Source organism: Medicago truncatula, chromosome 7 (assembly GCF_003473485.1).
Source record: "Medicago truncatula cultivar Jemalong A17 chromosome 7, MtrunA17r5.0-ANR, whole genome shotgun sequence".
Taxonomy (NCBI): domain Eukaryota; kingdom Viridiplantae; phylum Streptophyta; class Magnoliopsida; order Fabales; family Fabaceae; genus Medicago; species Medicago truncatula.
The window spans coordinates 43,218,055-43,233,129 of NC_053048.1; the positions used below are offsets into that span (position 1 = coordinate 43,218,055).

General features: G+C 31.7%; 1 protein-coding gene across 1 annotated transcript; it reads right to left on the minus strand.

The window, feature by feature from the left end:
• Positions 1-1,981: 1,981 nt before the first annotated feature.
• On the minus strand, positions 1,982-9,254 carry LOC25499040 (polygalacturonase). Its single transcript, XM_013594175.3, has 9 exons — positions 8,655-9,254; positions 8,349-8,477; positions 8,057-8,224; positions 7,911-7,931; positions 7,512-7,719; positions 7,300-7,381; positions 7,094-7,202; positions 2,482-2,601; positions 1,982-2,383 (listed from the first exon to the last, which is right to left on the minus strand). The coding sequence occupies exons 1-9, from the start codon at positions 8,931-8,933 to the stop codon at positions 2,147-2,149; spliced, it is 1,353 nt and encodes a 450-aa protein (XP_013449629.1). The 5' UTR covers positions 8,934-9,254; the 3' UTR covers positions 1,982-2,146.
• Positions 9,255-15,075: the final 5,821 nt, after the last annotated feature.

The following is a 15,075-nucleotide window of genomic DNA, read 5'->3' on the forward strand; positions in this document are numbered from 1 at the left end:
TCAAAACAAAAGCACTGCGTAAGAATACATTGGACAGTGATAAAAAAAAAATAATAATAAATAAGGGCTCCATATTAAGTAATTTATTGCAATATTTTATACAAATGTATAAAAGAAAGAAGAAGAAAAAATTAAACTTGTACTAAATATATTCTGATCAGTTTTCGTGAACTTGACTCAGTTGATAAGGATATTATATGTATGGGTCGGAGTTCGAATACCGAACACTCCACTTATTCATCTTAAAATTGTGAATTTCTAGCGACTAAGCTATTTGACAAAAAAAATGATCAAGTATTGGTGTATTCATTAATATCATATAGAAAATGGAAGATATTAAATTAATTGGAACTTCAAAGTAAAACAAAATTAAAAAATTTGAACACACTTTTCTTGTAGTGAATCTTGTAATGGATGAATGTAGTACTCCATTTGGTCTCAAATATATGCAAAAAAAAAAAAAAAACAAACAAACAAAATTGATGTATTTGATTCAAATTTTTAACTAAATACATCAACTTTATTTGATTTTTGAGACTAAGGTAGTGTTAGAAATAGAGTGTTCCTAACATTTCTCTAAATTAAATTATTCCACGTGGGGGGTGTCTAAATATCAGGACTATAATTAGAAAGTGCAAAGACTGATAAAAAGGATTCATGTGTGTTAAAGGAACAATGTTATTTGAACATCAATGTGATTGACAAACTACATGGACAACCATCTTTTTACAAAGAAAATCATATATTGACACGAAAATCAAAGCAATAGAGAGATAAAGTAAAAATATAATGTAAGTATGAGAGAGAGAAAGTTGTCACAAAAGTTGTTACAAAATGGTTGTACATATATCATTTCTCGTGTTAAAATTTGTAACTTTAAGAAACTAAAATGTCTAATATTTAAAACTTAAAACACTAAAATGAAACAGAAAAAAATTAAAGGATCAACAACGTGTTTTATTTTTGTAATTTACGAGATTAAAAATGGTAGGAAAAAAAAATCAAATCAAAATAAACCCAAAAATAACTTCAATGATTAAAAAAAAATTGTAAAAAAAAGTAAGAAGATAATTTAGCCTATATTTTATCAAAGGTTCAGATATATAAAACCAAGAATTGTTTAGGACAATCTGAGTTCGATTCTGGATGAAATAATTATTGGCCAGAGTTTACTTATTTTCTAACCGAACTTTAAATGAAATTATACATATTAAAAATTTAATTAGAATGTATGATCAACGTACAATTGTTTTATACATTCATCCAATAATACGTTGTCACATCAATTAATAAATAAAGCATCCGTGCAAATCCAAATTCAATTGAGGCGCACAACGATAGACTTCCGGTGCATACTGTAAATGAAAAAAATATCATGGTTTGCAAAATAGAAATAACATAGGGATACTAGTGTAATTATAAAAAAAATCCAAGGTGTCACTATATTGTAGGTCCGCCCTTGATATGGCTTATGTACATTTCCTATACTTTTTCTATAAACTCTTCCACAAGTGTATATGTCATTAGATAACTTTAAATAAGTCAATTTAAACATATCATAAATACCGAGAGATAGTTAAATATATACTTTGTCACACACATATTTTACATTGGTAATTTTGTCTTAAAATATCTGGTGTTCAAATCTTGTTAAGGTCACTTTTCTCACTTAGAAATTTCACCATCATTCACCGTAGCTAATTACTACCAAGTAATTTTTTTTTTAGGGAATTTAGTGGGTAAAGTTCGCATTTTTTAAATGTGAAGAAGTAAAGGGTCTGTGGTTCGAACATCGACTCCTACAAAATATTGTCGTTAGAGCTACCAATTTAGTTGTGCTTACAAGACATATACCAGACTTTTTAATAAAATGTATTATTGAGATTAATAGGTAAACCTTTTGTTTACATATATGTAACAGTAAGAGTTTCCTACGTACAATGAATTCAAAGCCTTACAACAATCTGAAACATGTGACAAGTAATGGCAATATCAGTTTATTACATTCATGTTTAAAGAATGACATGACTCACTACAAATTAATGTTCAATTGGGTATCACCTTACATTGTATAAACACATATCTACAATGATGAACTAATTGCATTTTTGTATGGATCATATTATATACATCATGTAGAGAGACCTTAATTTGTATATTTCTGTGAGTTGCAGCGTGGGTTAACATTTCCTATGTAAGACAATTGAACATTGTTGCATAAAGCCTTAGCAGGTTCTCCTTCTTCACATATTAAGAGTATGTTTTGCATTTTTATCTCCTTGCATGGAAATTTCTCACTGCAATCAAACTTTACAGCTACATCAGAAGCACTTTTGCCTGTTATATTCTGGTACAACACATTACTAATTTGGACTGCAGAGTCCTGCATAAACAACACAAAATCATCAAAATAAATAAATAAGTATAGTGTACTTGTAGTGTATATATATTATATAGGAAGAGTTGTGAAAAATAATTTACCATTTTTTTACATGGTTTTTTTTTCTTGTCACAGTAATTCTGGTTAATTATAATGGGGTTGGTCACATTGTCCATTTCAATGTTCTGAAATTTGATGTTGCTAGCACTTCCTGAACCTCCCTGTATTTAATCACCGTAAGACCAAATAAAATTTATGTCTTATTTGTATAGGAAGGTAGGTACTATTAGTAATAAAGGGGAGTAAGTTAGGCCTATGATCAATAAAGAATTCAATTTTCATAATCTTACTTTCATTTCATGCTCTCAAAGTGTATGTACTAGTGAATGTTTCCTCCATCTATTGGTCCAACGCTATTATTGTGTTTAATTAGAGTTATGTTTTGCTCTATTTACTTTGCTTCATTTAGTAGGGTGTATTAAATTGAGATTTTAAAAGACTATTTTGATAAAAAAGTCATGAAGATTTTAAAAGATTGTGTAAGAATGCATTAACTTTCAAGATTTTTTGAGATTTTGAGGAATTTTAACTCAAAGACTTTTAAAGATTTGAAAGTACTTTATGAAAATTCCTAAGATTTGAAATCACTCTATTAAATTTTAGAAAAAAATTCAAAATTACAAGAATGGATGCCTCTATTGAACTAAAAAATTCAAAAAGTCTTAGGAAGAACTGAAAAATCTAATATTTGCATAAAAAAATCAAAAATTTACATGATAAAAATAAAATTAATACAAAAAGTCTTAGGAAGAACTGAAAAAAAAAAAAAAAACATGCAGTAACGTGATCATGAGTAAAAAAATAATAATGTGAATTACGACGACAAATAAAATAAACTATGACGAAAACCACAAAATTAGAATCTGGAAAAAAAAAAAAAAAAGAACCCAAGATATAAAGACTCTCAAAGAAAAACAAAAAAGTGAAATGAGGATATCAACACTCAATAGTAACGTATGTTGTGAAGTGGGAGAAAAGAAAGAACATATAAATAATGGAAATAAAAAGAGTCTTAAGAAATCTCAGGTCTTTATATGAGATTGTTAGTTTTAAAATTTTCAACTAAAAAGTCTCACAAAATCCATTATATCAAGGAATCCATTAAAATCTATACATTTTTGAATAACAAAGGACAATTTTTAAGTTGAGAAAAATCTTGATTTAATACCATCAGATTTTGTTGGACTCCTTAAAAATGCCTGAAATCTTAATTGAATACCACTGGAATTATTTCTAATCTTTTAAAATCTTGATTGAATACCTCACGATTTTTTTATAACCAAAAAATCATTTAAAATCCTGAAAAATCTCAATTGAGTACACCCCCCTTATTGTCAATTCATGACAGCGATAGACACGGGAAATATTTTATTGATTTAGTGGATCACACTAGAGGATCCCACTAAACTATCATTTATGTCTATGTCTCTTATAAATTGAGAATAAATGCAACAAAGTAAATGGAGCAAAATTGAACTCGATTAATTAGATTTTGATAAGCCTAATGCATGTTTGACATCTTGAGGGATTTGTTGATTCACATCGAATCATTGTGATTTTGTTAAAACCACACTCTTTAATTTTTTACAAAATCACGATGACTTAACATGATTTTAACAAACTCAGTGACTGTTTGGATATGCGGCCAAATGCCTCAAACATGTGAAAACATGAAAGCCCAAATTTGAAGAGTTTGACTTTTACGTTGAAAAAAGTAATTGAAAAATGTGTAAACATAAGTTTTTGTTTATGAAATGATAAACCGCACACATACTCACTGTGATACCAAACATACACTTATTTTAAATGATCATTATTAGTGGATGATAGATTAGTAGGTGGGGCAGTTCTGAATTATGCTTTAGAGATTCTAAATAACGGTAGAAGCCCAGAAGATATGAATAAGACTTTTATAGCTCTCATACCAAAATGCAAGAACCCAACATCCCCAAAGGATTTAAGACCAATCAGCCTTTGTAATGTTGCGATGAAAATAGTACCAAAGACCATTGCGAATAGGTTGAAGAAAATTTTACCGGAAATAATAGATGAAGAGCAAAGTGCCTTTGTTAAAGGAAGATTGATCACTGATAATGCACTTATCGCTATGGAATGCTTCCATTGGATGAAAAAGAAGAAGAAAGGAACAATGGCTCTTAAATTAGATATGTCAAAGGCATATGACAGAACTGAGTGGAATTTTGTACGTGGAATGTTGCATGCTATGGGATTCCCCGAGGCCTTTGTTGGTCTTGTAATACGGTGTATCTCATCTGTTTCCTATCAAATTTTGATCAATGGCCAGCCCAGCAAACCAATCTCCCCTGAAAGGGGCCTCCGACAAGGGGACCCCCTTTCCCCTTACCTGTTTATTTTATGTGTTGATGTATTGTCAGGTTTGCTGTCAAAAGAAGCTAAGATAAAAAAGATCCATGGCATCAAAGTAGCTAGAAAGGCGCCCATAATCTCACATCTGTTATTTGCTGACGATAGTTTGTTATTTGCTCGTGCGAATGTAGTAGAAGTTGAGACAATCTTGCAGGTTCTTAAGTCTTATCAGATGGCTTCTGGACAAGTCGTCAATTTGGATAAGTCTGAGGCATCATTTAGTCGAAATGTGCGTGAAGAGGAAAAAGAAATGATTTGTAACAAGATGAATGTAAAGACTGTGATGTCCCATACTAAATACCTAGGCCTTCATGTGGTGTTTGGTAGATCCAAGAAGGAAATTTTCTCCTTTGTTATTGACCGTGTCTGGAAAAGGCTGAAGGGATGGAAGGAAAAAATCCCGTCAAGAGCAGGGAAAGAGGTTCTGATCAAAGTTGTTGCACAAGCCATTCCGAGCTATATTATGAGTTGCTACAAATTACAAGAAGGCTGTTGTAATGAGATTGAAGGTTTATTGTCCAAATTCTAGTGGGGAGCAAAAGAGGGAGAACGGAAATTTCATTGGATGAGTTGGGAGCAATTGTCCAAGGCTAAGAACAAAGGCGGGATGGGTTTCCGAGGATTTAGTGATTTCAACAAAGCATTTCTTGGGAAACATTGTTGGAGGCTCCTAACAGGAGAGAATATGCTCATGGGGAAAGTCTTTAAAAGCCGGTATCACCCTCATGGAAGTTTTATGGAGGCAAAGATGGGTTTCTCACCTAGCTATGCTTGGAGGAGTATCATGAGTGCTAAAGATGTAATTGAAAAAGGAAGCAAATGGAGAATTGGGAATGGGGAGAAAGTAAAAATATGGCAGGACAATTGGCTTTCAAACAGAGGCACTTCAAGAGTTCGGAGTCAGACTAATGTACTCCAGCAGGGTGCATATGTTAGCGCTCTTATTGATTAAGACACCAAATAGTGCAATAGAGATTTGATATTCTCCATTTTCAATCCTTTCGAGGCAAGGCTCATTGTAAACATTCCCTTATCTTGCAGGCTCCCTAAAGATACGTTGATATGGGTTGGGGAAAAGCATGGGAATTACTCTGTGCGTTCAGCTTATCACATGCTAGGCGATGACAGAAGGAATGGACTTCCGGGTGTATCACATGATGCCCGTGAGAAGCTGTGGAAAGAAATTTGGCGTGTAAATCTCCCGAATAAAGTAAAGAACTTTATTTGGAGGTTGTCCCAAAATATTTTACCCACTAGAGGGAACTTGTGTAAGAAAGGGATTAAAATTGAACCTCTGTGTCCTATGTGTAATTCTGAAACTGAAACATCATCTCTTTATGGGATGCAATTTTGCTAAGCTAGTTTGGTTCTCATCTAGCCTTGGAATCCATGTCCCTTTACAATCCTCTCTTAGTAGCTGGCTTTTAAGTTGGTTAGGAAAGAAGGACAATCTAGGCAGTGGCGGAGCCAGAAAAAAATGTCAGGGTGGGCCACTAAAATTAACTATTGAAAAATTGTTTAAAGTCTCACAAATTAGACCTATAATTGAATTATTTAAATTTTTCGGGTGGACCACTACACCAATTTGCGGGAATTTGGATCAACCGAAACCTAAAACCGACATAAAATTGTATAAAATCTCGCAAAATAGACCTATAATTGAATTATTTAAATTTTTGGGTGGACCACTACACCACTTTGCAGGAATTTGGATCAACCAAAACATAAAACCGATACAAAATTGCATAAAATGTCGCAAAATAGATCTATAATCGTTGATTTTTTAATTTTTCCAGGTGGACCGTGGCCCACCCCAGCCCATGAAGGGCTCCGCCACTGAATCTAGGCTCACAGTTATTTTGCACTATTTTGTGGAAAAATTGGTTTTACAGGAACCAAATGGTGTTCAAACTGATTAACACTTTCCCCCCTGATGTTACTAATGTTGCGATTGATTTTGTTGTTGAGTTTAATCAAACAACAGGGGCAGCAATCCATTGCAGCTGTTCCTAGACTTCATAATGCTCATATTATCCAACAGTGTGTCTATTATGTATATTTTTAGAGTTTTAAATGTTTTAGCACATAGGCTTGTTGGCTATGCTATGCAAATATGGTTGTAAGTCTTGGAATGGATATGCCTTTCCTGTTAGTACAACTAGTATTGATTGTAACTCTTCTATTATCTAATGAAGATGTTTGAATTTCAAAAAAAATAAATAAATAAATTAGAAGGAGTGGACTAAATTAAAAGTTTAAAATTACCGGCCATGTCTTAATTCTAACTCCATTTGTAGTTCCAGAAATCTTAGCTCCATTCACTAACACTCCAGAAACAAAGTCCTTGGATTTTCCAGCCCCCAAACTTCCAATACTGAGATATATAAATCATTGCAAATAATACAACAATATAATAAAACTGATATAAATTACAAAAATAAAACTTGAAATTCACTCAAGTAATTAACTACCTGATGCCATGGCCTGGTCCGCAAGTAATGTCTGTGGCTTCTACGTTACTAGATCCATCTACAATTGATATACAATCGTCACCTGAAACAAATTACAGGAAAATCAAATGAACTAATTATGAGTATACATATATAAATTTAATTTGTCTTAAAAACATATGAATTTCATTCCTAATCTTAATTTTTTAGATGTTTAAATATTATTAATATACCAGTTCCTATGATAGAGCTAGAGATTTTGATGTTTTGGGTATTGGTGATATGAATTCCGTCGGTGTTAGGACTATTCCCTGGTGATGACACTTTGAGACCAGAAGCTTTAACATTAGTCGAATCCTGGAATGAAACGTGAATTTGTTGCGCATTTTGTATTGTCAAATCCTCAACTATTAAGTCCTTGCAACTATCAAATGTTAGAGCCTACAAAAATAAATTTAGTTAATTAACAAGTATATCCAATTAAAATCCTTGATTATGAAATCCGTAACAATTTAATCTGAATAGTCAACTCATAGTCGTTAAACCAATGTTCAATTTAAATTTAACGATTGAGATTTGACTAAACATATTAAATTGTTGATTTTTTTTTAGGTAGAGCTATGTATACATACCGTTGGAGCATCCTTGCAAGGCTGCAAAAAGAAAGAAGATTCATAAAAAGGTTGGTCATAATTAATTTGAATATGATTATTATATAGATTCATTGATTCATAATTGACTTGATTAAAATATTGGGACGTTATTTGTGATATCTTACTTTCTTTTTGTTCCTTTTGCATGAGTTTTCCCACCATATGTTTCCTTTTCCATCGATGGTTCCACCACCATTAACTAATAGTTGTTGAACTTCCACAAATACAAGCCAATGTCTTTGATCTTCACTGTAATCTGATGGATTATCTGATGCTTCAAGACTTCCAGATATCTTACAAATAAATTTTTGAAAAAAGTTACTTTTTGAGATTATAATTTACTTAAAAATATGGAGCTTAAAAAAGGAAGAACTAATTAGTTAATTAATCACTAGCTTAATATATAATGTAGCTAACCTGAACTGATATGTTAGATTTGCAAGGACCAGAGAATCTGATTGGTTTGAGTAGATAATTATAATCTTGAGGTGCCACTAAAACTGATTGCCCTGACGAACATACTACTTCCCAAGCCTTCTTGAATGCCTGAATATTATTATATGTCCAATTATAGGAAAATTTAAGTTATTTTTTTAGAAAATCATTGATGTTAATAGAAAACCAAATTAGTATCGTATGGGCATACAAAATATTAAATATGAAATTTATCAATAGTTCGTATATATTTTGATTTTTAAGCTATATATTAAGAGTTTATTATACCTGTGTGTCATCCGTATGACCATCCCCTTTAGCTCCATAATCTCTAACATTAACAATTTTAAGTGAACGTGAAGAGACACCAAATTGGTCTAAGCACAAAACATCATTTGTGTTTTGCTCTATCATGTTCTTGAATAATAATGTATCACTATCATCGTAGGAAGGTGAATCATCAACGTATGTAGTAATAAGTGGGTCCTCTTGCAAGTTGCTATTGCAAGCAACAAATGAAATGATGACGATAGTGAATGAGAGGAGGAAATGTCTTAGGAGGGCCATTATAGTTAATTTCTTCCCTTTGTATTATTATACTATATTGAGAAATATATATAGATGTACTTTGAAAGGTGAAGAATAATAATTGTTTGATGAGAATATATATATTTAGCAAAAGCTATGTATCGAGGTATGGAACTTAGGAGGGGGGTGATTGTGTATTTATAGACAAGGAAATTAAAAAGAGCATGTTTGCTTTTCATATTTAAATATATCCCACATATGGTTATATATCGGTATGGAAGTTTAGTTAGGTATAAGAGATTGAGACGAAATGCCCAAAGTCTCTATACCACACTTCCTTTTCCTCCATACAACGTTTGCTCCATAAATGGGATTTATTTATGTGATTTATTTGTGCGTGCATCAACTTTATAGGCTCTTAAAGGAAGAATATAGTCACAAAAATAATTTTTGAAAATAATATTAAGACTTAATTGCATTTTCCTCCTTTGAAGTATCACAAATGCACGATTTTAGCCTTCAATTTTTTTCTTCATGCAATGACCCCCACTATGCTAAAAAAATCATTTATTGAAATGACGTCCATCTATCAATTTAACGTACTATTTTTAATAAATGATTTATTGAAATGACGCTAATATCACGCTAAATTTAATCAAATTTATATCAAAGAAAATGATAACTCCCAAATTCAGCCAACGATAGATGAGCGGCATTTCAATAAATCGTTTATTAAAAATGTCACGTTAAATTGATTGATGAGTGTCATTTTAATAAAATGTTTCAATCTTAGGAGACTAGTCCTTTTTACTATTTTTTTTTTAAGGAATAGTCCTTTTTACTATTATTAACATCTTTTCTACCAATATCAAACTAAATTGATAGATGCGTGTCATTTCGACAAATGAATTCAAATTTAACCTACTCTTAAAGAATCAAAATAAAACCCAAAATTTTAAAAGATTTTTTTGAATAAAAAAAAAAATATCGTAAATGATAATTGATAAGTTGATAAGTACATATAGTCATAAAATTAATATAATTTGGCCCATATTTTATTAAAGGGTCGGATATATAAACCGTATAATTCCTTACATCCATTTTGATAATTCCTTAAAGATTATGGAAATCGTATAATTTATTATAGAGTAATGATACATAGACACCCTTTATTCTCATACACCCTTGTACATTCCATGTATTAGGAAGAGAAAAGAGAAAGTGTGCTTGTGTGGGGTCCACGTGACTACGTGTCAGATTTTTGTGTGGGTGTCAAAGGATGTATTGCCACCTAAGGGTGTCTATGTATCATTACTCTATAAATATATAGAGTAATGATACATAGACACCCTTAGGTGGTAATACATCCTTTGACACCCACACAAAAATCTGACACGTAGTCACGTGGACCCCACACAAGCACACTTTCTCTTTTCTCTTCCTAATACATGGGATGTACAAGGGTGTATGAGAATAAAGGGTGTCTATGTATCATTACTCTTATTATAACTACAGTCTACAACTTGGACATAACCTAAAAAAAAAAAAATAATAACTTAGGACATATTTCTTTTAGAGGATACAACTTGGTCATATTGATTCCCTAAAAAATAAAAGAGGCGACATCTTTCATATATTGCGTATTTAAAAAGAAACGGAAAAAGAAAAACGAAAATATAATGAGTACTATATTGAAACTTATAAATATTCCGGCCTTGTTTTTCTTACGGGGTAATCATTTTGGGTATTATAATAGATGGTTCTAGTCCTATGTGAACTTGTTAAAAAATAATGCATAATATATATAATGATCGGAGATCGAATCCCAGACTTCTTATCTATTCATCTTTGTGAATTTCTTCGACCGCTAGACTATGTGACAAAAAAAAATAAAAAAATTTAAGTCCAGAAATCCTTCTTTCAAAAAAAAAAAAGTTCACATATCCTAACTCACTTGTAAAATTACCAAAATTATTAGGACAAATACCATGATTGAAATCTGAATCTCGACTCCTTCACTTATGTGTGTAAGCTTTCAATAATTATTGTTATTTTGTCTATTTATCAAAAAAGATAAATAGTTAGGAATCAATGAGTGTTAGGTCTGGCTAGCAAAATATACCAAAGCGACACAACATGACGAACTAAGTTTTTAATTTGAGAGGTGTGTGTCCACGTTTAATATGCGACAATATCAAAACCGACTCAATAATTTTGCTAGTAAGTGAGTGCAAGTTTTAAACTATGAGGTATCTTTTGTCTACATATGTAATATTTTTACCTATAAAATCTTTTTTTTAACAAACCAAAATGAATTATATTAACAAAACCAAAGCAATCCCCTCTTAACAAGGTATGCCAAAGAGACCACTAAATATACAAACAGTCAACCAAGTAACAACACCAGTGTTAGTCGATACCCAAAAACGTGAGGGAATTCGACCACCACAGCTGAGTACCAAAAACAAAAGTAGCATGATTAGTTTTCAGCCATCACAAAGAATAATATTTTACTTTTTCAAGTAAGTGATGACTACAGCATTTCTGATTTTTAAACAACCTATTATTTCGCTCATTCCACAAGATCCAAGAACACATAAGCCATATGAGCTGTAGAAAATTTTGCCGCGCTTTCGGACCACCTGTGTAATAAATAAATTGGTAGAAGTGATCTAAAATAACCTGAGTGTCCACACCATCAAAACTGGTCCATGCTCGCACAAGCGACCAAAGGGAGGTTAAGGTTGAGCACGATAGAAACAGATGATGAGCATCTTCGACGTGACCACACACAGCCACACACAACCGTGCCTCTATAGAAATGACACCACGAATCGCTAGTTTTGATTTAGTTGGTAATCTATCACTTAGCATCCTCCACGCAAAAATAGAGACCTTTAAGGGAACCTGCTTATGCCAAATTAAATCCATGCTTGGATGAACTTGAGCATGCTCCTGAGATGTCAACATGTCATAAACACCACGAACGGAATAACCCCCCTATCGGGTCCAAATGCCACTGCCACACATCAGAAATGGTATCCTGCAAAGAAACAGTAAGTAATAATGCCCTACACTCCTCTAGCAGCTCTTCCTCCCACACCCACAAACTATGACGCCACCTCCACGCCTCACCCCCTGCCTTCCACCCACACAAACACATGTTCCGAACCATGATCGCTATGTTGTCAGCCAAACCATAGAGACGCCGAAAGCGATCACGAAGAGAAACACCAACATTGACGCCAGAAGGAGGTTGTCGCACCATCCCCCACCCTACGCGACATGCATGCTGCAAACCACCCATCACCACTACCTCCTACCCCATCCCGGATTCTCACTATCTCCCTCCATCAAGAAGAACAACTTCGGCCCTCATCCTCCAACTATTTATCCTCCACACCTTAACTAGCCACCAACACCCTACGCCCCAAACCATTACCCTCCACTAACAAACGCCAACACCATTTACTCAACAAAGCAATATTAAACTCCCTCAATCTCCTAACCCCCAACCCACCATACTCCTTTCTCAAACAATCTAAAAAAATTTCATATGTCCCTCACAACCACCACCATCAACCCCCCCGTCTTTCATTGAACAATATCGAGAATTTAATTACCTCAAATAGATAGATAACCTATAAGAAAGGCATAAACGTCTAGAAGGGTAGAATTGAGGATTTAATACATTAAGTTAATTTTAAATTTAAAATAGAGAGATTTTTGAAATCAAAATATTCAAAATTGTTCAAGTAAAGAGAAAATGCTAAATATATTTTTAATCGACCTATAGAATAATTACGGATCTACTAAATTATTTTTTTGACCATTTTCATTTCTACCATTTATAAAACAGTGCTTGTAGTTTATCTATATGGAGTAAAAATTGATATAAATTTTATTAGCACTAAAATATATATATTTATGTTAATATATTTTATTCTGACTTGTTCAAACAAAACTAAAATACATATACTTATGGGAAAACAAGTTTAAAATGGTTAAAGTATAGCCTATCGGTGCCGTACTTGTACTCAAAAATCAAAATAATACATGAACGATTCTCATCATGCACACGTATTCAAAGGAAACTTTCATTTTATTTAATTTTTTTAAGTTTTTTTTTAACAGTAAATGTTGATAATCATGTATTTAATTTCGCACATTTTTTTTTAGTTATTACTGAGAAATACCCGTAGTTCTAACTTTGTATATATTTTTGTTGTTATCAAACGATTTTTAATCAACGTGTAAAGTTGGGCTATCATGAAGCATATGCAGGTTGTGATCTAAATATTTTATTCAACGAGAATATGATGCAACCCCAATCGAGCGTGTTGAATTAGGGGTTTCTTCATGCATTGTAATACTTGTTACTTGTTAGCATTATTACCTTTAGCTTTAAGAAGATGGTTTGGTGGCATGGTTTTGGAGTAGAAGTTTGTCATTTGAAACTTATCATTAATTAACTATGTGTGTCCAAAAGTTTCCTAAACTAATTTCATAATAATGTCATTAATAATGTCATGATGAAATGTTGGACCTCAACAAAAAATATCACTTGAACATCTCTTCTTTTGATTGGATCTATATTTTTCAGCTGGTGTACTTATCATATTCTTGTTGGGATTCTGATCCTCTACATAAATTTCTCTCTTTAGCATTATCTTTATTTAATTTATAATTATCTATCTTTTCATATTTTAGATTATTTTTCTCTCTTATAATCTTCTCTTCATTTTCTTTTCATCTTTTCTCTCATTCAACCCTCATTTTTTCTGTTGTAGGGGACTTATAGAATGAAATCTACATTACATGTTTTGTACAAAAACAAAAATCAACACATATACTAATAGTCAAAATTGCAATCGCAACATAAATGGTATCAACATCATAAAATTGAAAGGTAACTTAAGCACTACAAGCATAAGCAACTGTATGAATATGATTATCGTAGTTGTGTATGTTTGGATAGTCTGTCATTAAATAAAAATATTGGATATTTGCTAGGTATTTGATGTACTTGCTCCGGTTTTTTTAAATGTCGTTTTATAATAGTATTCACCAGTTAAGGTGGTGAATTTTTAGAGTTTTTTTCTATTTATTTTTATTTTAATTCGCCAATAAATTCTTTAATTTCAGTAAATTTCAACATTTCCTAGAACCATAAAACCACTGTTATATAGGGAATCAAATTTAGTTTTATGCAAGTTTAAATATTCACATAACAAAAAATAAACTTTGTTTCTACAAAATAAAATAAAAACAAACTTTGTTTTTCTTTAAATTACTTTTAGTTTTAATGAAAAAGATTAAGTAGAAGTAATTGAGAAAGAGTATAATTAAAAAATTATACTCTTAGAGGGCGTTTGTTTCATGGAATCAAAAAATATTTTTGGGATTAACTTTCCCAGGATTATAAGAGTGGAAACTTTATTCCTAGGAAAGTTTGGAAAAAGTGTTTGGCTTTGATTTGAAACCCCAGGAATTCATTTATAAGGAAATGATGTAATTATTAAAATATCCTTGCTGTGTAAAATAGACTAGACTAGATGTGTGTTCATTTTTCTAAATTATTGTTGGTCATTGTAGCGACAATATAAACTACTCTATCCGATCACATTTATAAGTAATTTTTTTCTTTTTAAATTTGGTAAATAATTTATGTATATATAAATTATATTTATATCATAGATACATTAATTATTTAATGAATTTAAAAAGAAAGAAAATAAGTTTTTTATAAATGTGACTAGAGAATAATTTGTAAGACAATTTTAGTTTATCATATAGTACATCAATTTATCCATGTCTTACTTCTATTACTTCTATTGATGCAATCAAAATAAATTGAGTTTTATTGTTCCAATACCTTCACTCAATAAATAAATAAATAAATGCACCACCTACATTCAAAAGTAAATGAGGAAAATTGATTAACTTTGAAAAAAAAAAAAAGTGTTTAACCGTTAGAAATAGAAAATGTGGCAGATTAATTATGTAGAGACGTGCAGTGATGGGTTGCATTGCCGTTATTTAAAGAGTATATGTGAACTTTTGAGAAACAACTTGTATCAACTGCCGGGAATACATCATTCCCATCCATTTATGCTGGGAATAAAAAGAGAGTAACATGGATGAAAAAAAATTACTGGGAATGTTTTATTCCTTGAAATAT

Coding starts and splice junctions, on each gene's coding strand:
- LOC25499040 (XM_013594175.3), bottom strand. CDS start 8,933: ATGGCCCTCCTAAGACATTTCCTCCTCTCATTCACTATCGTCATCATT. Junction 2,602..7,093: donor TTAGAATTAAGACATGGCCG/GTAATTTTAAAC, acceptor GATTAAATACAG/GGAGGTTCAGGAAGTGCTAG. Junction 2,384..2,481: donor AAAAACCATGTAAAAAAATG/GTAAATTATTTT, acceptor TTGTTTATGCAG/GACTCTGCAGTCCAAATTAG.